Genomic DNA, 25,587 nt, shown 5'->3' on the forward strand with positions numbered 1-25,587 from the left:
CTAGGTCCCGCTATTGGTTATTGACCGGAGAAGCGTCTCGGTCATGTCTACATCATTCTCGAACCCCTAGGGTCTGCACGCTTAGCGTTCATTGACGATGTAGTATTATATGAGTTATGTATGTTGTGTTGGAAATATGCCCTATAGGCAATAATAAAATGGTTATGATTATATTTCCTTGTTCATGATAATTGTTTATTGTTCATGCTATAATTGTGTTATCCGGAAATCGTAATACATGTGTGAATACATAGACCACAACATGTCCCTCGTAAGCCTCTAGTTGACTAGCTCGTTGATCAATAGATGGTTACGGTTTCCTGACCATGGACATTGGATGTCATTGATAACGGGATCACATCATTAGGAGAACGATGTGATGGACAAGACCCAATCCTAAGCATAGCACAAGATCGTGTAGTTCGTCTGCTAGAGCTTTTCTAAGTGTCAAGTATCATTTCCTTAGACCATGAGATTGTGCAACTCCCGGATACCGTAGGAGTGCTTTGGGTGTACCAAACGTCACAACGTAACTGGGTGGCTATAAAGGTACACTACAGGTATCTCCGAAAGTGTCTGTTGGGTTGGCATGAATCGAGACTAGGATTTGTCACTCCGTATGACGGAGAGGTATCTCTGGGCCCACTCGGTAATGCATCATCATAATGAGCTCAGTGTGACTAAGTAGTTGGTCACGAGATCATGCATTACGGAACGAGTAAAGTGACTTGCCGGTAACGAAATTGGATGAGGTATTGGGATACTGACGATCGAATCTCGGGCAAGTAATGTACCGATTAACAAAGGGAATTGTATACGGGATTGCTTGAATCCTCGACATCGTGGTTCATCCGATGAGATCATCGTGGAACATGTGGGAGCCAACATGGGTATCCAGATCCCGCTGTTGGTTATTGGCCAGAGAGTTGTCTCAGTCATGTCTGCATGGTTCCCGAACCCGTAGGGTCTACACACTTAAGGTTCGATGAAGCTAGGGTTATTAGGAAGACTTGTATGTGATTAACGAACGTTGTTAGGAGTCCCGGATGAGATCCCGTATGTCACGAGGAGTTCCGGAATGGTCCGGAGGTGAAGATTTATATGTAGGAAGTTGTCATACGGTCACCGGAAAGGTTCGGGGGCATATCGGTATTGTACCGGGGCCACCGGAGGGGTTCCGGGGGTCCACCGGGAGGGGCCACCTCTCTCGGAGGGCCTAATGGGCTGTAGTGGAAAGGGAACCAGCCCTACATGGGCTGGGCGCATCCCCTCCCTTGGGCCCATGCGCCTAGGGTTGGGGGGGAAACCCTAAAGGGGGCGCCCCCCTTGCTTGGGGGGCAAGCCCCCTCCCCTTGGCCGCCGCCCCCCTCTAGATCTCATATAGAGGGGGTCGGCCCCCTTCCTCCTTCCCTATATATAGAGGGGCAAGGGGAGGGCTGCATACAGCATCCAAGGCGCAGCCCTTCCCCTCCCCAACACCTCTCCTCCTCCGCAAGAGCTTGGCGAAGCCCTGCCGGAGTATTGCTGCTCCACCACCACCACGCCGTCGTGCTTCTATTGGAGCCCTCTTCCTCAACCTCTCCCTCCTCCTTGCTGGATCAAGGCGCGGAGACGTCCTCGCTCCGTACGTGTGTTGAACGCGGAGGTGCCGTCCGTTCGGCGCTAGGATCATTGGTGATTTGGATCACGACGAGTACGACTCCATCAACCCCGTTCTCTTGAACGCTTCCGCTCGCGATCTACAAGGGTATGTAGATGAACTCCTCTCCCCTCGTTGCTAGATGACTCCATAGATTGATCTTGGTGACGCGTAGAAAATTTTAAAATTCTGCTATGATCCCCAACAGTGGTATCAGAGCAAGGTCTATGCGTAGTTTCTATGCACGAGTAGAACACAAGTTGTTGTGGGCGTCGATTCTGTCAATTTACTTGCCGTTACTAGTCTTATCTTGATTCGGCGGCATCGTGGGATGAAGCGGCCCGCACCGACCTTACACGTACGCTTACGTGAGACTGGTTCCACCGACTGACATGCACTAGTTGCATAAGGTGGCTAGCTGGTGTGTGTCTCTCCCACTTTAGTCGGATCGGATTCGATGAAAAGGGTCCTTATGAAGGGTAAATAGAAATTGGCATATCGCGTTGTGGTTTTGGCATAGGTAAGAAACGTTCTTGCTAGAAACCTATAGCAGCCACGTAAAAACTTGCAACAACAATTAGAGGACGTCTAACTTGTTTTTGCAGCATATGCCGTGTGATGTGATATGGCCAAAAGGATGTGATAAATAATATATGTGATGTATGAGATTGATCATGTTCTTGTAATAGGAATCACGACTTGCATGTCGATGAGTATGACAACCGGCAGGAGCCATATGAGTTGTCTTAATTTATTTATGACCTGCGTGGGAACTTATACGTCATGTAATTACTTTACTTTATCGCTAACTGTTAGCCATAGTAGTAGAAGTAATATTTGATGAGACAACTTCATGAAGACATGATTATGAAGATCATGGTGTCATGCCGGTGACGACGATGATCATGGCGCCCCGAAGATGGAGATGAAAAGGAGCAAAATGATATTGGCCATATCATGTCACTATTTGATTGCATGTGATGTTTATCATGTTTTACATCTTATTTGCTTAGAACGACGGTAGCATAAATAAGATGATACCTCGCAATAATTTCAAGGAAGTGTTCTCCCTAACTATGCACCGTTGCTAAGGTCCGTTGTTCCGAAGCACCACGTGATGATCGGGTGTGATAGGTTCTAACGTTCGCATACAACAGGTGTAAGCCAGATTTACACACGCAAAACACTTAGGTTGACTTGACAAGCCTAGCATGTACAGACATGGCCTCGGAACATGAAAGACCGAAAGGTCGAACATGAGTCGTATAGAAGATACGATCAACATGAAGATGTTCACCGATGATGACTAGTCCGTCTCACATGATGATCGGACACGGCCTAGTTGAATCGGATCATGTATCACTTAGATGACTAGAGGGATGTCTATCTGAGTGGGAGTTCATTAAATAATTTGATTAGACGAACTTAATTATCATGAACTTAGTCTAAAATATTTACAATATGTCTTGTAGATCAAATGGCCCACGCTAATGTTGTCCTCAACTTCAACGCGTTCCTAGAGAAAACCAAGCTGAAAGACGATTGTAGCAACTATACAGACTGGGTCCGGAACTTGAGGATCATCCTCATAGCTGCCAAGAAAGCATATGTCCTTGAAGCACTGCTAGGTGAAGCACCACCCCCAGCAAACCAAGACGTTATGAACGCTTGGCAGTCCCATGCTGATGATTACTCCCTGCTTCAGTGCGGCATGCTTTATAGCTTAGAACCGGGGCTCCAGAAGCGTTTTGAGCAACACAGAGCATATGAGATGTTCCAAGAGCTGAAAATGGTTTTCCAAGCTCATGCCCGGGTCGAGAGATAAGAAGTCTCCGACAAGTTCTATAGTTGTAAGATGGAGGAGAATAGTTCCGTCAGCGAGCATATACTCAAAATGTCTGGGTTGCACAACCGCTTGTCTCAGCTAGGAGTTAATCTCCCGGATGATGCAGTCGTTGACAGAATCCTTCAGTCACTCCCACCTAGCTACAAGAGCTTTGTGATGAACTTCAATATGCAGGGGATGGAAAAGACCATTCCTGAGGTATATTTAATGCTAAAATCAGTAGAGGTGAAAATCAAAAAGGAACATCAAGTGTTGATGGTGAATAAAACCACTAAGTTCAAGAAAGGCAAGGGTAAAAAGAACTTCAAGAAGGACGGCAAGGGAGTTGCCGTGCCCGGTAAGCAAGTTGCCGGGAAGAAGTCAAATAATGGACCCAAGCCCGAGACTGAGTGTTTTCTCTCTTACTAGTCGACTGCCAACACTAGTTAGAAGTTTGAGCAATTATTCAACTTGCATTGCTTTTTGCTAAATTGTGCCACTGATATTGTGAGTTGAGAAACCTTTGCCAAGCTACACTTTTTCCTACCAATAAGTACAGGTTCCGACACTACTGATTCCTGGTTATCGCTCCATCCAATCTTCATCGGTCGTTTGAAGCCAACACCAATGCGTCGATCACCACCTGTTGCATTGGTAAGAACAAGTAAGAATTTGATACTAAGTTTGAGTGTGAGCGAATTTTGTCCACCACATCCTGTTAGTTGATAGGGATTATACATTGTTTTTTCTCTTTTGCTAACAATGGCACAGGATCAACCCACACTTGAGGGTCTCATCGTGGATGTGAAAGTCACTAGTGAGCGTCTTGCCCAACTTGAGGGTGCTCAGATTGCGACCGAAGAAAGGCTCAAGGCCATAGAGGATGCACAGGGTGTTGCAAACACACATCTAAAGGACATCTTGTCACGTCTTGACGAGTTGCGGACTGCACCCCCCATCAACAACAATGCTGATCCTCGCAACTCCACGGGTGGCGGCGCTATTTCGCGAGCTCGGCGTGTGCCCATGGGTCATCCACAACACCCAGCTACTGCCACTGATGCCGCCACCATAAACCAACACCAACAAATTCCTCCCCGCGTCGAGCAACATGGGGACAACTATGAGGATTATTCTGGTGACACCGAAGACGACCAAATGGTCAACCACCACAATGACCGTGCTCATCGACAACTACGTTTCAACCGTCATGGTATGGCACGAGGCCAACCCAGGTATGATGTTAGAGATTATGAACACTCTAGTGCCAAAATCAAATTTACTATGCCTGCTTTCAATGGTAAATATAATCCAGATGTTTATCTTGACTGGGAACTTTCTGTTGAACAAAAATTCGCATGTCATGATATTCCTGAGAACCAAAGAGTTAGGGCAGCCACTAGTGAATTTACAAACTTTGCTTCCATGTGGTGGAGTGAATATTGTCGTATTAATGCAAATAATATACCTACTACTTGGGATTCTTTAAAACGAGCTATGCGACAGCGTTATGTTCCTTCATATTATGCTCGTGATAAACTAAATGAATTGCAACGTTTAAAACAAGGTAGCAGCTCTGTAGAGGATTATTATCAAGGATTGCAAACTGGCTTAGTGCGATGTGGCTTAGTTGAAACCGACGATGCTATGATGGCTAGATTTTTAGGTGGTTTGAATCGTGATATTCATGATATATTGGACTATAAGGAGTACAATTCTATTACTCGTTTGTTTCATTTTGCTTGTAAAGCTGAAAGGGAAGTACAGGGACGACACAACAAGGGACGAGGTAACTTTTCTGCAGGTCGTCACTCATCATGGACACACTCTCCAACTATCCCACCCACTACCGAGGCAACACCACATAACTCGAACAATGGTGCATTCCCAACAAGTTCAAAATCAGCTCCACAATCCTCTGCGGCTTCGAAAGCAATATCTCTAGCACCCACCACCTCGTCTGGACGCACAAGAGACATGAAGTGTCATATATGCAAAGGTGGCGGGCACTTGATGAAGGACTGTCCAAATAAACGAACATTCATTGTGCGGGAAGATGGTGAGTATTCTTCTGCTAGTGATTTGGATGAAGATACACGTGCTATGCTTGCCACTAATAATGCAGGTGACTCTAAGGAGCATGACACGGATGAGATACATATTAATGCTGAGATGGAAGATCAGTACCCAAGCCTTGTAATCATGCGCGTACTTAGTGCCCAGGTGGGGCATGATGAGATGCCTCAACGCCATAATCTTTTTCAAACTAAGTTTGTTGTCAAAGGGCATTCTGTTTGTGTGATCATTGATGGTGGAAGTTGCAATAATTTGGCGAGTATTGAAATGGTAGAGAAGCTTTGCCTCACCACTACAAGACACCCCCATCCATATTACATCCAATGGTTCAACGACTGTGGTAAGTTGAAGGTAACACGTCGTGTGAGGGTTCATTTTACACTTGGTTCATATCATGATTATGTTGACTGCGATGTTGTACCTATGCAAGCATGTTCTTTATTGTTAGGTCGACCTTGGCAATATGATAATAGTGTTATCCATCATGGTAGAACAAATTCATATACTCTCATGTTTGAAGGGAAAACCATTAACTTGCTTCCAATGACCCCCCATGAAATAATAAATGATGGGAAAGCTAAATCAACAGATCATGCTATGCATACTATGCTTGCGATCAATTCTGAAATTTTTCCGTTGACTGTCTCAACTTTTGAACTAGACATACCACATGCTCAGGTAGTTCATTTGTGTCCCCATAATTCATACATGGACTCTGTGTGGGACAAAACTTTTCATGATATTCCTAATGGTGTTGTTACAAATTTATTTCACCCTCATAACCTAACACCATCGGAACGGCCTATATATGTTGCATCTATTTTTGCGTTGCTCTATGATGTGTTTCAGATAAATAAAAGCCGAGGACGGCTTTGTTTTCAAGAAAGGGAGGATGATGTGGGCATAGATACGTCTACAAATATTACACGACACAATTTTCAGGTAATTTGTATTGATCATTATATGATATTATATTTTATTACCAGGGACAAAAATACTACACCAATTTATTTCTTGTGTAGGATTGCTGAAGGCATTTGCAAAATAAGTATCAAGATGAGAGATTATGCACTTGAAGTTTACACGGGCCATACAAATGCACCCAGGCACATGCAGCCGAGCCAAGGAAGTGCTCCTGTACATGCATGCGTGAGGAAGGTGCAAGGAAAAGCCTTGCATGCTACGATGCCCATGTACATCACGTTGGGGCCACACATCTTGTCAACCGAAGGAAACATCAATTTCGGCTGAGGCGTGCAGACGTTGGACTCCGTACGTCCTCCGTTCCGTAAACCAAGACACAAGGCGGCCGCTCCTCTTAATAAATAGCTAGTTAAAATTAGGGTTTAGAGTCGGGTTTTGTTTAGAGAAGTTTAGCTATTGCTACTTTTATTTGTCTTCGCTCGTAGCGGCTAGTGCGACCGTCAAGACATCCTATCGGAACCCCATCTTGTGAGATTAATCCCATCTAGCATATTCGCAATTTTGAGATTGCTTGGCTATTATTTTCTTGCATGTTCTTCGATTTGCTTGCAGGAAAAATCCTTCGTGGATAGGTCGATCGCGCCGTTGGCTCGGTCGATAACGCCGTGGAGTTGGTTCAGCGATTGTCGTGGATATCAGTCATGTACGGTTCTTCCTGTACGGTTGGTAGCCGGATCGTGAGGGTCAAGTCCCACCCAAAATCGTAGTTATCCTCTCTCATCGAAAGATCGGGTCCCAGTTCACATCAAGATGTAAGGTTGATAATGATAGTCCCACATACTTGTGGCACTGCCTCCTTGGTCACATTGGTGTCAAACGCATGAAGAAACTCCATGCAGATGGACTTTTGGAGTCTCTTGATTATGAATCATTTGACACGTGCGAACCATGCCTCATGGGCAAAATGACCAAGACTCCGTTCTCCGGAACAATGGTGCGAGCAACCAACTTATTGGAAATCATACATACTGATGTGTGCGGTCCGATGAGTGTTCAGGCTCGCGGTGGCTATCGTTATGTTCTCACCCTCACTGATGACTTGAGTAGATATGGATATGTCTACTTAATGAAACACAAGTCTGAGACCTTTGAAAAGTTCAAAGAATTTCAGAGTGAGGTTGAGAATCAACGTGACAGGAAAATCAAGTTCTTACGATCAGATCGTGGGGGAGAATATTTGAGTCACGAATTTGGCACGCACTTAAGGAAATGTGGAATAGTTTCACAACTCACGCCACCTGGAACACCTCAGCGTAATGGTGTGTCCGAATGTCGTAATCGCACTCTATTGTATATGGTGTGATCTATGATGTCTTACTGATCTACCGCTGTCATTTTGGGGCTATGCTTTAGAGACTGCCACATTCACTTTAAATAGGGCTCCGTCGAAATCCGTTGAGACGACACCGTATGAATTATGGTTTGGAAAGAAACCTAAGCTGTCGTTTCTAAAAGTTTGGGGATGCGATGCTTATGTGAAGAAACTTCAACCTGAAAAGCTCGAGCCCAAGTCAGAAAAATGCGCCTTCATAGGATACCCTAAAGAAACTATTGGGTATACCTTCTACCTCAGATCTGAAGGCAATATCTTTGTTGCCAAGAATGGATCCTTTCTAGAGAAAGAGTTTCTCTCAAAAGAAGTAAGTAGGAGGAAAGTAGAACTTGATGAAGTATTGCCTCTTGAACCGGAGAGGGGCGCAGCTCAGGAAAATGTTCCTGAGGTGCCTGCACGGACTAGAGAGGAAGTTAATGATGATGATCATGAAACTTCAGATCAAGTTGCTACTGAACTTCGTAGGTCCACAAGGACACGTTCCGCACCGGAGTGGTACGGCAACCCTGTCCTGGAAATCATGTTGTTGGACAATGGTGAACCTTCGAACTATGAAGAAGCGATGGCGGGCCCAGATTCCGACAAATGGCTGGAAGCCATGAAATCCGAGATAGGATCCATGTATGAAAACAAAGTATGGACTTTGACTGACTTGCCCGATGATCGGCGAGCCATAGAAAATAAATGGATCTTTAAAAAGAAGACAGACGCGGATGGTAATGTGACCATCTATAAGGCTCGACTTGTCGCTAAGGGTTATCGACAAGTTCAAGGGGTTGACTACAATGAGACTTTCTCACCCGTAGCGAAGCTAAAGTCCGTCCGAATCATGTTAGCAATCGCCGCATTCTATGATTATGAGATATGGCAAATGGACGTCAATACAGTATTCCTTAATGGTTTCCTTAAGGAAGAATTGTATATGATGCAGCCAGAAGGTTTTGTCGATCCTAAGAATGCTGACAAGGTGTGCAAGCTCCAACACTCAATCTATGGGCTGGTGCAAGCATCTCGGAGTTGGAACATTCGATTTGATGAGATGATCAAAGCGTTTGGGTTTACGCAGACTTATGGAGAAGCCTGTGTTTACAAGAAAGTGAGTGGGAGCTCTGTAGCATTTCTCATATTATATGTGGATGACATACTATTGATGGGAAATGATATAGAATTCTTGGAAAGCATAAAGGCCTACTTGAACAAGTGTTTTTCAATGAAGGATCTTGGAGAAGCTGCTTATATATTAGGCATCAAGATCTATAGAGATAGATCGAGACGCCTCATTAGTGTTTCACAGAGTACATACCTTGACAAGATATTGAAGAAGTTCAATATGGATCAGTCCAAGAAGGGGTTCTTGCCTGTGTTGCAAGGTAAGAGATTGAGCACGGCTCAATGCCCGACCATGACAGAAGATAGAGAAAAGATGAGTGTCGTCCCCTATGCCTCAGCCATGGGGTCTATTATGTATGCCATGCTGTGTACCAGACCTGATGTAAACCTTGCCGTAAGTTTGGTAGGAAGGTACCAAAGTAATCCCGGCATGGAACACTGGACAGCGGTCAAGAATATCCTGAAGTACTTGAAAAGGACTAAGGATATGTTTCTCGTTTATGGAGGTGACGAAGAGCTCGTCATAAAGGGTTACCTCGATGCTAGCTTCGACACAGATCTGGATGACTCTAAGTCACAAACCGGATACGTGTATATCTTGAATGGTGGGGCAGTCAGCTGGTGCAGTTGTAAGCAAAGCGTCGTGGCGGGATCTACATGTGAAGCGGAGTACATGGCAGCCTCGGAGGCAGCACAAGAAGCAATCTGGGTGAAGGAGTTCATTACCGACCTAGGAGTTATTCCCAATGCGTCGGGCCCAATGACTCTCTTCTGTGACAACACTGGAGCTATTGCCCTTGCCAAGGAGCCCAGGTTTCACAGGAAGAGCAGGCATATCAAGCGTCGCTTCAACTCCATTCGTGAAAATGTTCAAAATGGAGACATAGATATTTGTAAAGTGCATATGGACCTAAATGTCGCAGATCCGTTGACTAAACCTCTTCCTCGAGCAAAACATGATCAACACCAGAACTCTATGGGTGTTCGATTCATCACAATGTAACTAGATTATTGACTCTAGTGCAAGTGGGAGACTGTTGGAAATATGCCCTAGAGGCAATAATAAAATGGTTATTATTATATTTCCTTGTTCATGATAATTGTCTATTGTTCATGCTATAATTGTGTTATCCGGAAATCGTAATACATGTGTGAATACATAGACTACAACATGTCCCTAGTAAGCCTCTACTTGACTAGCTCGTTGATCAATAGATGGTTACGATTTCCTGACCATGGACATTGGATGTCATTGATAACGGGATCACATCATTAGGAGAATGATGTGATGGACAAGACCCAATCCTAAGCATAGCACAAAATCGTGTAGTTCGTCTGCTAGAGCTTTTCTAAGTGTCAAGTATCATTTCCTTAGACCATGAGATTGTGCAACTCCCGGATACCGTAGGAGTGCTTTGGGTGTACCAAACGTCACAACGTAACTGGGTGGCTATAAAGGTACACTACAGGTATCTCCGAAAGTGTCTGTTGGGTTGGCATGAATCGAGACTAGGATTTGTCACTCCGTATGACGGAGAGGTATCTCTGGGCCCACTCGGTAATGCATCATCATAATGAGCTCAGTGTGACTAAGTAGTTGGTCACGGGATCATGCATTACGGAACGAGTAAAGTGACTTGCCAGTAACGAGATTGAACGAGGTATTGGGATACCGACGATCGAATCTCGGGCAAGTAACGTACTGATTGAAAAAGGGAATTGTATACGGGATTGCTTGAATCCTCGACATTGTGGTTCATCCGATGAGATCATCGTGGAACATGTGGGAGCCAACATGGGTATCCAGATCCCGCTGTTGGTTATTGGCCGGAGAGTTGTCTCGGTCATGTCTGCATGGTTCCCGAACCCGTAGGGTCTACACACTTAAGGTTCGATGACGCTAGGGTTATTAGGAAGACTTGTATGTGATTACCGAATGTTGTTCGGAGTCCTGGATGAGATCCCGGACGTCACGAGGAGTTCCGGAATGGTCCGGAGGTGAAGATTTATATGTAGGAAGTTGTCATACGGTCACTGGAAAGGTTCGGGGGCATATCGGTATTGTACCCGGGCCACCGGAGGGGTTCCGTGGGTCCACCGGGAGGGGCCACCTCTCTCGGAGAGCCTAATGGGCTGTAGAGGAAAGGGAACCAGCCCTACATGGGCTGGGCGAATCCCCCCTTGGGCCCATGCGCCTAGGGTTGGGGGGGGGGCGGAAACCCTAAAGGGGGCGCCCCCCTTGCTTGGGGGCAAGCCCCCTCCCCTTGGCCGCCGCCCCCTCTAGATCTCATCTAGAGGGGGCCGACCCCCTTCCTCCTTCCCCTATATATAGAGGGGCAAGGGGAGGGCTACATACAGCATCCAAGGCGCAGCCCCTCCCCTCCCCAACACCTCTCCTCCTCCGCAAGAGCTTGGCGAAGCCCTGCCGGAGTACTGTTGCTCCACCACCACCATGTCGTCGTGCTGCTGTTGGAGCCCTCTTCCTCAACCTCTCCCTCCTCCTTGCTGGATCAAGGTGCGGGAGACGTCCTCGGTCCGTACGTGTGTTGAACGCGGAGGTGCCGTCCGTTCGGCGCTAGGATCATCGGTGATTTGGATCACGACGAGTACGACTCCATCAACCCCGTTCTCTTGAACGCTTCCGCTCGCGATCTACAAGGGTATGTAGATGCACTCCTCTCCCCTCGTTGCTAGATGACTCCATAGATTGATCTTGGTGATGCGTAGAAAAAATTAAAATTCTGCTACGATACCCAACATGTTGGTGACCGAATGTTGATTGGACTCCCAAATGAGAATACGTACATGAATAGGAGCTCCCGAATGGTCCAGAGGTAAAGATTGATATATAGGATGATAGTGTTTGGTCTCTGGAAGGGTTCCGGAATTCACTGGAAGGGTTTTGAATGTTTCTAGAAATGTTCTGGTGCAAGAACACTTTGGTTGGGCCAAGGGTTAAGGCCCACATGGCTTTAGGTTAGTGCAAAAGGAAGTTTTGTGGAGGTTGGGCACCAGACGCCAGGGACCCTGGCGTCTGGCCTTGGGCCAAACACCAAGGACCGTGGCGTCTGGTGCTGGAATCTAAGAAAGACTCTTCCTGGCGTTCCAAACCAACTTTGGGGAGGCCCGCTCCCCAAGTAACGACCCCAAGGCTCAACATGTAAATAGAGGAGGAGGGCTAGCCCCTAGAACACAAGTTTGGGAGCCTCCTCTAATTGGTCCTTGTTGACTAATTAGAGCTAGCCCTACCTACCACTAATCCTCATAATTAGAAGCCCAATGTGATTCTAATCTCCTCCCTCTAGTTCATCATCCGCTCTAAAACCGTTGTGCTTGGCGAAGCCCTGCGGAAATAGTTTCACACACCGTTGTGCTGCCGGAACTCATCTACTACTTCGCCCCTCTTGCTGGATCAAGAAGGCGATGACGTCATCAAGCCGAGCGTGTGCTGAGCGCGGAGGTGCCATACGTTCGGTGCTTGATCGAAACGGACCGTGTGTTGGAAATATGCCCTAGAGGCAATAATAAAAGCATTATTATTATATTTCCTTATTCATGATAATTGTCTTTATTCATGCTATAATTGTGTTATTTGGAAATCATAATACATGTGTGCATAACAGACACCAACATGTCCCTAGTAAGCCTCTAGTTGACTAGCTCGTTGATCAATAGATAGTCATGGTTTCCTGACTATGGACATTGGATGTCATTGATAACAAGATCACATCATTAGGAGAATGATGTGATGGACAAGACCCAATCCTAAACATAGCACAAGATCGTATAGTTCGTTTGCTAGAGTTTTTCCAATGTCAAGTATCTTTTCCTTAGACCATGAGATCGTGTAACTCCCGGATACCGTAGGAGTGCTTTGGGTATACCAAACGTCACAACGTAACTGGGTGACTATAAAGGTAGACTACGGGTATCTCCGAAAGTGTCTGTTGGGTTGACATGGATCAAGACTGGGATTTGTCACTCCGTATGACGGAGAGGTATCACTGGGCCCACTCGGTAATGCATCATCATAATGAGCTCAAAGTGACCAAGTGTCTGGCCATGGGATCATGCATTACGGTACGAGTAAAGTGACTTGCCGGTAACGAGATTGAACGAGGTATTGGGATACCGACGATCGAATCTCGGGCAAGTAACATATCGATTGACAAAGGAATTGTATACGGGGTTGATTGAATCCTCGACATCGTGGTTCATCCGATGAGATCATCGTGGAGCATGTGGGAGCCAACATGGGTATCCAGATCCCGCTGTTGGTTATTGACCAGAGAGTCGTCTCGGTCATGTCTGCTTGTCTCCCGAACCCGTAGGGTCTACACACTTAAGGTTCGGTGACGCTAGGGTTGTGAAGATATGTATATGCAGTAACCCGAATATTTTTCGGAGTCCCAGATGAGATCCCGTACGTCACGAGGAGTTCCGGAATGGTCCGGAGGTAAAGAATTATATATAGGAAGTGCTGTTTCGGCCATCGGGACAAGTTTCGGGGTCACCGGTATTGTACCGGGACCACCGGAAGGGTCCCGGGGGTCCACCGGGTGGGGCCACCTGTCCCGGGGGGCCCCATGGGCTGAAGTGGGAGGGAACCCAGCCCAAAGTGGGCTGGGGCGCCACCCCCCCAAGGGCCCATGCGCCTAGGGTTTGGGGGGAACCCTAAGGGGGGGCGCCCCCTTGCTTGGGGGGCAAGCCCCCCACCCCTTGGCCGCCGCCCCCCCTAGGAGATCCCATCTCCTAGGGCCGGCCACCCCCCTTGGCACCCCTATATATAGTTGAGGAGAGGGGAGGACTTCACACCTCAGCCTTGGCGCCTCCCTCTCTCCCCGTTACGTCTCTCCCTCGTAGTATAGGCGAAGCCCTGCTACTGTGACGCCCTGCATCCACCACCACGCCGTCGTGCTGCTGGATCTTCATCAACCTCTCCTCCTCCCCTTGCTGGATCAAGAAGGAGGAGACGTCTCCCGTCCGGTACGTGTGTTGAACGCGGAGGCGCCGTCCGTTCGGCGCTTGGTCATCGGTGATTTGGATCACGTCGTGTTCGACTACATCATCACCGTTCTTTGAACGCTTCCGCACGCGATCTACAAAGGTATGTAGATGCATCTGATGACTCGTTGCTAGATGAACTCCTAGATGGATCTTGGTGAAACGAGTAGGAAAATTTTTGTTTTCTGCAACGTTTCCCAACAGTGGCATCATGAGCTAGGTCTATGCGTAGTTCTTCTTGCGCGAGTAGAACACAATTTGTTGTGGGCGTAGTTTTGTCAACTTTCTTGCCACTACTAGTCTTTTCTTGCTTCAGCGGTATTGTGGGATGAAGCGGCCCGGACCAACCTTACACGTACGCTTACGTGAGACCGGTTCCACCGACTAACATGCACTAGTTGCATAAGGTGGCTGGCGGGTGTCTGTCTCTCCCACTTTAGTTGGAGCGGATTCGATGAACAGGGTCCTTATGAAGGGTAAATAGAAGTTGACAAATCACGTTGTGGCTTTAACGTAGGTAAGAAGTCGTTCTTGCTAGAACCCTAAATTCAGCCACGTAAAACTTGCAACAACAATTAGAGGACGTCTAACTTGTTTTTGCAGCAAGTGGTTTGTGATATGATATGGCCAAAGTTGTGATGAATGTTGAATGATCTATATGTGATGTATGTGATGTTCATGCTATTGTAATAGGAATCACGACTTGCATGTCGATGAGTATGACAACCGGCAGGAGCCATAGGAGTTGTCTTTATTCTTTTGTATGACCTGCGTGTCATTGAGAAACGCCATGTAAATTACTTTACTTTATTGCTAAACGCGTTAGCCATAGTAGTAGAAGTAATAGTTGGCGAGCAACTTCATGGAGACACGATGATGGAGATCATGGTGTCAAGCCGGTGACAAGATGATCATGGAGCCCCAAGATGGAGATCAAAGGAGCTATGTGATATTGGCCATATCATGTCACGTTTATTATTTGATTACATGTGATGTTTATCATGTTTTGCATCTTGTTTACTTAGAACGACGGTAGTAAATAAGATGATCCCTCGTACAATTTCAAGAAGTGTTCTCCCCTAACTGTGCACCGTTGCTAAAGTTCATCATTTCGAAGCACGCCATGATGATCGGGTGTGATAGATCCTTACGTTCACATACAACGGGTGTAAGACAGTTTTACACATGCAAAACACTTAGGGTTAACTTGAAGAGCCTAGCATGTACAGACATGGCCTCGGAACACAGAAGACCGAAAGGTCAAGCATGAGTCATATAGAAGATACGATCAACATGAAGATGTTCACCGATGTTGACTAGTCCGTCTCACGTGATGATCGGACACGGCCTAGTTAACTCGGATCATGTAATACTTAGATGACTAGAGGGATGTCTAATCTAAGTGGGAGTTCATTAATAATTTGATTAGATGAACTTAATTATCATGAACTTAGTCTAAAATATTTTACAATATGTCTTGTAGATCAAATGGCCAACGTAGTCCTCAACTTCAACGCGTTCCTAGAGAAAACCAAGCTGAAAGACGATGGCAGCAACTATACGGACTGGGTCCGGAACCTGAGGATCATCCTCATAGCTGCCAAGAAAGATTATGTCCTACAAGCACCGCTAGGTGATCCACCCGTCCCACAGAACCAAGACGTTATGAACGCTTGGCAGACACGTGCTGATGACTACTCCCTCGTTCAGTGCGGCATGCTTTACAGCTTAGAGCCGGGGCTCCAAAAGCGTTTTGAGAGACATGGAGCATATGAGATGTTCGAAGAGCTGAAAATGGTTTTTCAAGCTCATGCCCGGATCGAGAGATATGAAGTCTCCGATAAGTTCTTCAGCTGTAAGATGGAGGAAAATAGTTCTGTCAGTGAGCACATACTCACTATGTCTGGGTTGCATAACCGCTTGTCTCAGCTGGGAGTTAATCTCCCGGATGATGCGGTCATTGACAGAATCCTCCAGTCGCTTCCACCAAGCTACAAGAGCTTTGTGATGAACTTCAACATGCAGGGAATGCAAAAGACCATTCCTGAGTTGTTTGCAATGCTGAAATCAGCAGAGGTAGAAGTCAAGAAGGAACATCAAGTGTTGATGGTCAATAAAACCACTAAGTTCAAGAAAGGCAAGGGCAAAAAGAACTTCAAGAAGGACAGCAAGGAGGTTGCCGCGCCCGGCAAGCAAGCTGCCGGGAAGAAGCCAAAGAATGGACCCAAGCCCGAGACTAAGTGCTTTTATTGCAAAGGGAAGGGTCACTGGAAGCGGAATTGCCCCAACTACTTAGCGGACAAGAAGGCTGGCAACACCAAAGGTATATTTGATATACATGTAATTGATGTGTACCTTACCAGTACTCGTAGTAGCTCCTGGGTATTTGATACCGGTGCCGTTGCTCACATTTGTAACTCACAGCAGGAGCTGCGGAATAAGCGGAGACTGGCGAAGGACGAGGTGACGATGCACGTCGGGAATGGTTCCAAGGTCGATGTGATCGCCGTCGGCACGCTACCTCTACATTTACCTACGGGATTAGTTATAAACCTCAATAATTGTTATTTAGTGCCAAGTTTGAGCATGAACATTGTATCAGGATCTCGTTTAATACGAGATGGCTACTCATTTAAATCCGAGAATAATGGTTGTTCTATTTATATGAGAGATATGTTTTATGGTCATGCTCCTATGGTGAATGGTTTATTCTTTATGAATCTCGAACGTAATACTACACATGTTCATAATGTGAGTACCAAAAGATGTAAGGTTGATAATGATAGTCCCACATACTTGTGGCACTGCCGCCTTGGTCACATAGGTGTCAAACGCATGAAGAAGCTCCATGCAGATGGACTTTTAGAGTCTCTTGATTATGAATCATTTGACATGTGCGAACCATGCCTCATGGGTAAAATGACCAAGACTCCGTTCTCGGGAACAATGGAGCGAGCAACCAACTTACTGGAAATCATACATACTGATGTGTGCGGTCCAATGAGTGTTGAGGCTCGCGGTGGCTATCGTTATGTTCTCACCCTCACTGATGACTTGAGCAGATATGGGTATATCTACTTAATGAAACACAAGTCTGAAACCTTTGAAAAGTTCAAGGAATTTCAGAGTGAGGTTGAAAATCAACGTGACAGGAAAATCAAGTTTCTACGATCAGATCGTGGAGGAGAATACTTGAGTCACGAATTTGGCACACACTTAAGAAAATGTGGAATAGTTTCACAACTCACGCCGCCTGGAACACCTTAGCGTAACGGTGTGTCCGAACGTCGTAATCGCACTCTATTAGATATGGTGCGATCTATGATGTCTCTTACCGATTTACCGCTATCTTTTTGGGGCTATGCTTTAGAGACTGCCGCATTCACTTTAAATAGGGCTCCATCGAAATCCGTTGAGACGACACCGTATGAATTATGGTTTGGGAAGAAACCTAAGCTGTCGTTTCTAAAAGTTTGGGGATGCGATGCTTATGTCAAGACACTTCAGCCTGAAAAGCTCGAACCCAAGTCGGAAAAATGCGTCTTCATAGGATACCCAAAAGAAACTATTGGGTACACCTTCTACCTCAGATCCGAAGGCAAGATCTTTGTTGCCAAGAATGGGTCCTTTCTAGAGAAAGAGTTTCTCTCGAAAGAAGTAAGTGGGAGGAAAGTAGAGCTTGATGAAGTATTACCTCTTGAACCGGAAAATGGCGCAACTCAAGAAAATGTTCCTGAGGTGCCTGCACCGACTAGAGAGGAAGTTAATGATAATGATCAAGATACTTCTGATCAAGCTCCTACTGAAATTCGAAGGTCCACAAGGACACGTTCCGCACCAGAGTGGTACGGCAACCCTGTCTTGGAAATCATGTTGTTAGACAACGGTGAACCTTCGAACTATGAAGAAGCGATGGCGGGCCCGGATTCCGACAAATGGCTAGAAGCCATGAAATCCGAGATAGGATCCATGTATGAAAATAAAGTATGGACTTTGACTGACTTGCCCGTAGAACGGCGAGCCATAGAAAATAAATGGATCTTTAAGAAGAAGACAGACGCGGATGGTAATGTAACCATCTATAAAGCTCGACTTGTCGCTAAGGGTTATCGACAAGTTCAAGGGGTTGACTACGATGAGACTTTCTCACCGGTAGCGAAGCTAAAGTCCGTCCGAATCATGTTAGCAATTGCCGCATTCTACGATTATGAGATATGGCAAATGGACGTCAAAACGGCATTCCTTAATGGTTTCCTTAAGGAAGAATTGTATATGATGCAGCCGGAAGGTTTTGTCGATCCTAAGAATGCTGACAAGGTGTGCAAGCTCCAACGCTCGATTTATGGGCTGGTGCAAGCATCTCGGAGTTGGAACATTCGCTTTGATGAGATGATCAAAGCGTTTGGGTTTACACAGACTTATGGAGAAGCCTGCGTTTACAAGAAAGTGAGTGGGAGCTCTGTAGCATTTCTCATATTATATGTAGATGACATACTATTGATGGGAAATGATATAGAACTCTTGGACAGCATTAAGGCCTACTTGAATAAGAGTTTTTCAATGAAGGACCTTGGAGAAGCTGCTTATATATTAGGCATCAAAATCTATAGAGATAGATCGAGACGCCTCATAGGTCTTTCACAAAGCACATACCTTGATAAGATATTGAAGAAGTTCAATATGGACCAATCTAAGAAGGGGTTCTTGCCAGTGTTACAAGGTATGAAATTGAGCTCAGCTCAATGTCCGACCACGGCAGAAGATATAGAAGAGATGAGCGTCATCCCCTATGCATCAGCCATAGGTTCTATTATGTATGCCATGCTGTGTACCAGACCTGATGTAAACCTTGCCGTAAGTTTGGTAGGAAGGTACCAAAGTAATCCTGGCAAGGAACACTGGACAGCGGTCAAGAATATCCTGAAGTACCTGAAAAGGACTAAGGAAATGTTTCTCGTTTATGGAGGTGACGAAGAGCTCGTCGTAAAGGGTTACGTCGACGCTAGCTTCGACACAGATCTGGATGACTCTAAGTCACAAACCGGATACGTGTATATTTTGAATGGTGGGGCAGTAAGCTGGTGCAGTTGCAAGCAAAGCGTCGTGGCGGGATCTACATGTGAAGCGGAGTACATGGCAGCCTCGGAGGCAGCACATGAAGCAATATGGGTGAAGGAGTTCATCACCGACCTAGGAGTCATACCCAATGCGTCGGGGCCAATCAAACTTTTCTGTGACAACACTGGAGCTATTGCACTTGCCAAGGAGCCCAGGTTTCACAAGAAGACAAGGCACATCAAGCGTCGCTTCAACTCCATTCGTGAAAATGTTCAAGATGGAGACATAGAGATTTGTAAAGTACATACGGACCTGAATGTAGCAGATCCGTTGACTAAACCTCTCCCTAGGGCAAAACATGATCAACACCAGAATTCCATGGGTGTTCGATTCATCACAATGTAACTAGATTATTGACTCTAGTGCAAGTGGGAGACTGTTGGAAATATGCCCTAGAGGCAATAATAAAATCATTATTATTATATTTCCTTATTCATGATAATTGTCTTTATTCATGCTATAATTGTGTTATTTGGAAATCGTAATACATGTGTGGATAACAGACACCAACATGTCCCTAGTAAGCCTCTAGTTGACTAGCTCGTTGATCAATAGATAGTCATGGTTTCCTGACTATGGACATTGGATGTCATTGATAACAAGATCACATCATTAGGAGAATGATGTGATGGACAAGACCCAATCCTAAACATAGCACAAGATCGTATAGTTCGTTTGCTAGAGTTTTTCCAATGTCAAGTATCTTTTCCTTAGACCATGAGACCGTGTAACTCCCGGATACCGTAGGAGTGCTTTGGGTATACCAAACGTCACAACGTAACTGGGTGACTATAAAGGTAGATTACGGGTATCTCCGAAAGTGTCTGTTGGGTTGACATGGATCAAGACTGGGATTTGTCACTCCGTATGATGGAGAGGTATCACTGGGCCCACTCGGTAATGCATCATCATAATGAGATCAAAGTGACCAAGTGTCTGGCCACGGGATCATGCATTACGGTATGAGTAAAGTGACTTGCCGGTAACGAGATTGAACGAGGTATTGGGATACCGACGATCGAATCTCGGGCAAGTAACATATCGATTGACAAAGGGAATTGTATACGGGGTTGATTGAATCCTCGACATCATGGTTCATCCGATGAGATCATCGTGGAGCATGTGGGAGCCAACATGGGTATCCAGATCCCGTTGTTGGTTATTGACCGGAGAGTCGTCTCGGTCATGTCTGCTTGTCTCCCGAACCCGTAGGGTCTACACACTTAAGGTTCGGTGACGCTAGGGTTGTGAAGATATGTATATGCAGTAACCCGAATATTTTTCGGAGTCCCGGATGAGATCCCGGACGTCACGAGGAGTTCCGGAATGGTCCGGAGGTAAAGAATTATATATAGGAAGTGCTATTTCGGCCATCGGGACAAGTTTCGGGGTCACCGGTATTGTACCAGGACCACCGGAAGGGTCCCGGGGGTCCACCGGGTGGGGCCACCTGTCCCGGGGGGCCCCATGGGCTGAAGTGGGAGGGAACCCAGCCCAAAGTGGGCTGGGGCGCCACCCCCCCAAGGGCCCATGCGCCTAGGGTTTAGGGGGAACCCTAAGGGGGGGCGCCCCCTTGCTTGGGGGGCAAGCCCCCCACCCCTTGGCCGCCGCCCCCCCTAGGAGATCCCATCTCCTAGGGCCGGCCACCCCCCTTGGCACCCCTATATATAGTTGAGGAGAGGGGAGGACTTCACACCTCAGCCTTGGCGCCTCCCTCTCTCCCCGTTACGTCTCTCCCTCGTAGTATAGGCGAAGCCCTGCTACTGTGACGCCCTGCATCCACCACCACGCCGTCGTGCTGCTGGATCTTCATCAACCTCTCCTCCTCCCCTTGCTGGATCAAGAAGGAGGAGACGTCTCCCGCCCCGTATGTGTGTTGAACGCGGAGGCGCCGTCCGTTCGGCGCTTGGTCATCGGTGATTTGGATCACGTCGTGTTCGACTACATCATCACCGTTCTTTGAACGCTTCCGCACGCGATCTACAAAGGTATGTAGATGCATCTGATGACTCGTTGCTAGATGAACTCCTAGATGGATCTTGGTGAAACGAGTAGGAAATTTTTTGTTTTCTGCAACGTTCCCCAACACCGTGAAGGTGTACGACTACATCAACCGCGTTGATAAATGCTTCCGCTTAGCGATCTACAAGGGTATGTAGATTCTCTCCCCCTCTCATAGCTATGCATCTCCATGGATAGATCATGTGTGTGCATATAATTTTTTTTGTTTTTCCATGCAGCGTTCCCCAAGAGTGGCATCATGAGCTAGGTCTATGCGTAGATGATATGCATGAGTAGAACACAAAGGAGTTGTGGGCGATGATGTTTATATTGCTTACCACCAATGTCTTATTTTGATTCGGAGGTATTGTGGGATGAAGCGGCTCGGACCAACCATACATGACACCGGTTCCACTGACTGACATGCAACTTGTTTTGCATAAAGGTGGTTAGCGGGTGTTTGTTTCTCCCACTTTAGTTGAATCTAATTTGACTACGGCGGTCCTTGCAGAAGGTTAAATAGCAACTTGATAATCACCATTGTGGTTTTGTGTAGGTAAGATCGGTTCTTGCTAGTTGCCTGTAGCAGTCACGTAAAACTTGCAACAACAAAGTAGAGGACATTTAACTTGTTTTTGCAGGGCATGTTGTGATGTGATATGGTCAAGACGTGAGATGATATATGTTGATGTATGAGATGATCATGTTTTGTAATAAGTTCATGAATTACATGTCCATGAGTACGACAACCGGTAGGAGCCTTAGGGTTTTCTTTAATTATTGTATGACATGCGTGTCAATCACTTAGTACCATGTAATTGCTTTACTTTATTGCTATGCGTTACCAATAGTTGTAGAAGCAATAGTTGGCGAGACAACCCCGACACAACGACAGAGATGAAGGTGTCGCATCGGTGACAATGGAGATCATGCCATGGCTTTGGAGGTGGAGATCAAAAGCACAAGATGATGACGGTCATATGATGTCACATATTTTAATTGCATGTGATGTTTATCCTTCATGCATCTTATTTTGCTTAATGATGGTAGCATTATAAGATGCTCCCTTCACTTAATTTCAAGATAAAAGTGTTCTCCCCGAGTATGCACCGTTGTTAAAGTTTGTCGTTTCGAAGCACCTCGTGATGATCGGTTTGATAGATTCTACATTCACATACAATGGGTGTAAGCCAGTTTTGCACATGCAAGACAATTGGGTTAAAATTGAAGAGCCTAGCATGTACAGACATGGTCTCAGAACACTGGAGACCGAAAGTTCAAACATGAGTCATATAGTAGATATGATAAACATGGAGATGTTCACCATTGAAGACAACCCCATCTCACGTGATGATCGGACATAGGTTAGTTGATTTGGATCATGTATCACTTAGACAACTTGAGGGATGTTGATTTAAGTGGGAATTCATTAGTAATTTGATTATTTGAACTAAAATTTAACATGAACTTAGTCCTAATAGTCTTTGCAAATCTATGTTGTAGACCAATGGCCCATGCTACCGTTCTCTTGAATTTTAATGTGTTTCTAAAGAAAGCTAAGTTGAAAGATGATGGTAGAAACTACACGGACTAGGTCCTTAACTTGAGGATTATCCTCATTGCTCCACAAAAGAATTATGTCCTTGATGCACCACTAGGTGACTGACCTACTACAGGAGCTGATGCAACATTATGAATGTCTGGCAGGATCGATCTGATGACTACTTGATAGTTCAGTGTGCCATGCTTTACGACTTGGAACCGGGACTTCAAAAGCGTTTTGAACGCCACAGAGCATATGAGATGTTCCAAGCGCTGAAGTTGATATTTCAAGCTAATGCCCGGGTTGAGAGATATGAATTCTCCAACATGTTCTTTAGTTGTAAGATGGAGGAGAACGGTTATGTTAGTGAACACATACTTAGAATGTCTGGGTACCACAACCACTTGACTCAGCTGGGAATTGATCTTCTTGTTGAGAGTGTTATTGATAGAGTTCTTTTGTCACTGCCACCAAGCTACAAAGGCTTCGTGATGAACTATAATATGCAAGGGACAAAAAAAATGATTCCCGAGCTCTTCGCGATGCTGAAATCGGCGGAGGTAAAAATCAAGAAAGAGCATCAAGTGTTGATGGTTAACAAGACCACCAGTTTTAAGAAAAAGGGCAAGCAAAATAAAGGGAACTTAAAGAAGACTGGCAAGCAAGTTGTCACTCCCATGAAGAAGCCCAAAGCTAGACCCAATCTAGAAACTGAGTGTTTCTACTGCAAGGGAAATGGTCACTGAAAGCGGAACCGCCCCAAGTACTTGGCAGATAAGAAGGATGGCAAAGTGAACAAAGGTGTTGGTGCAATATTTGCCTACCTTGTGTTTTGAAGATTGTTGACAGAAACATGTACGAACTGATTTTTTTGCTGGTGCATACAGAGAGAAAAAGTCCATACACAACCGAAGAGAATGTTGTCTCCGGTGCTGAGTTCGAGGAATGTCACCGAAGCATATCTGCGTTGTAGAGAAGAATGAGCTATATTTGTTGAAGTCATATAGTCGAGAAGATTGATGTGAATAAATCGACCCCACCATGATGACCCACAAGTATAGGGGATCTATGTAGTCCTTTCGATAAGTAAGAGTGTTGAACCCAACGAGGAGCAGAAGGAAATGATAAGCGGTTTCCAGCAAGGTATTCTCTGCAAGTACTGAAACAAGTGGTAACAAATAGTTTTGTGATAGGATAATTTGTAACGAGCAACAAGTAACAAAAGTAAATAAAGTGCAGCAAGGTGGCCCAATCCTTTTTGTAGCAAAGGACAAGCCTGGACAAACTCTTATATAGAGAAAAGCGCTCCCGAGGACACATGGGAATATCATCAAGCTAGTTTTCATCACGCTCATATGATTCGCGTTCGGTACTTTGATAATTTGGTATGTGGGTGGACCGGTGCTTGGGTACTGTCCTTACTTGGACAAGCATCCCACTTATGATTAACCTCTATTGCAAGCATCCGCAACTACAACAAAAGTATTAAGGTAAACCTAACCATAGCATGAAACATATGGATCCAAATCAGCCCCTTATGAAGCAACACATAAACTAGGGTTTATGCTTCTGTCACTCTAGCAACCCATCATCTACTTATTACTTCCCAATGCGTTGTCATGCGCTTTTATAGTTGGATGCACAAAATCTTAATGCGAAAGAACGTCACTTTATATTGCCACTTGTAACATGGACCTTTATTATGCAGTCTGTCGCTTTTATTTCTTCCATATCACACGATCGTATAAAGCTTATTTCTCCCACACTAACAAGTCATACATATTTAGAGAGCAATTTTTATTGCTTGCACCGATGACAACTTACTTGGAGGATCTTACTCAATCCATAGGTAGGTATGGTGGACTCTCATGGCAAAACTGGTTTAAGGGTATTTGGAAGCACAAGTAGTATCTCTACTTGGTGCGATGAATTTGGCTAGCATGAGAGGAAAAGGAAAGCTCAACCATGTTGGATGATCCATGACAATATAATTTATCTCAGATGTAAGAAAACATAACCCATTACGTTGTCTTCCTTGTCCAACGTCAACTCTTTAGCATGTCATATTTTAATGAGTGCTCACAATCATAAAGGATGTCCAAGATAGTGTATCTATATGTGTAGACCTCTCTTTCTTTATTACTTCCTATTAATTGCAACGATGACCAAAACTATGCTTGTTAACTCTCCACAACTTTTATTCATCATACTTTTTCTATGTGAGCTCATTACTCTCCATAAGACTCACATGATCTGTTTGTTTCTTTTTATTTCTTTCTCTTTTTATTTTATTCACTTAGGATCATGGCAAAAGAATCAAGCCCTTGACTCAACACTAATCTTTATTATATAGCTCACGGACTCGATTACATAGAAGAATTATAAAGCAAAACTCAAAACTATATCATGCCATAAACTTTATTCTACTAGATCAAGATAATACCAAAAGGATCGAATTAAGAAAAACGGTAAAGATAAAAGTGATGGTGATATGATACTGGGGCACTCCCCCAAGCTTGGAAGTTGCCAAAGGGAGTGCCCATACCCATGTGATTATGTCTCCTTTTTTGGTGAAGAAGGTGGGGTTGTTGATGATGGATAGTCGCACATCGAGCGTAGGAGGTCTTCTAACTTGCGGATAATGCCCTTGAGTGCGATGATATGCTCCTTCAACAAAATATTTTCACGTGTGAGATACTTATTTTGTATACGAGCTAACTCAATCATCTTGAAAGCTTCGATCTCTGTTGGGGTAAGAAGATTGTGATCAAGTTGAAGGGTGTCTTCTGTTGCCGGAACTTGGTCCTCCATGGCCTTCTTGATCCCTTCATCCTTGTTGATCTCCATGGGTTCTTATCTCTTCAGCTCTATCTTCATTAGCCAAGCATCGTTGCCCTCATGGTTGGAGGAGGAGGGAAACGACATAGTGCCTGGCCTTGACAACCCTGACAGAA

General features: G+C 45.3%; 1 protein-coding gene across 1 annotated transcript in view; it reads left to right on the forward strand.

Moving 5' to 3' along the window:
- Window positions 1-4,226: 4,226 nt before the first annotated feature.
- LOC125535351 (putative anthocyanidin reductase) overlaps window positions 4,227-25,587 on the forward strand; it is a 40,212-nt gene continuing 18,851 nt past the window's right edge. The window contains exons 1-3 of the mRNA XM_048698404.1: window positions 4,227-4,677; window positions 4,780-4,850; window positions 5,215-5,253. Of these exons, the coding sequence (XP_048554361.1) occupies window positions 4,227-4,677; window positions 4,780-4,850; window positions 5,215-5,253 (561 nt within the window). The remainder of the gene's footprint in view (window positions 4,678-4,779; window positions 4,851-5,214; window positions 5,254-25,587) is intronic.

Source organism: Triticum urartu, chromosome 2 (assembly GCF_003073215.2).
Source record: "Triticum urartu cultivar G1812 chromosome 2, Tu2.1, whole genome shotgun sequence".
Classification (NCBI taxonomy): Eukaryota; Viridiplantae; Streptophyta; class Magnoliopsida; order Poales; family Poaceae; genus Triticum; species Triticum urartu.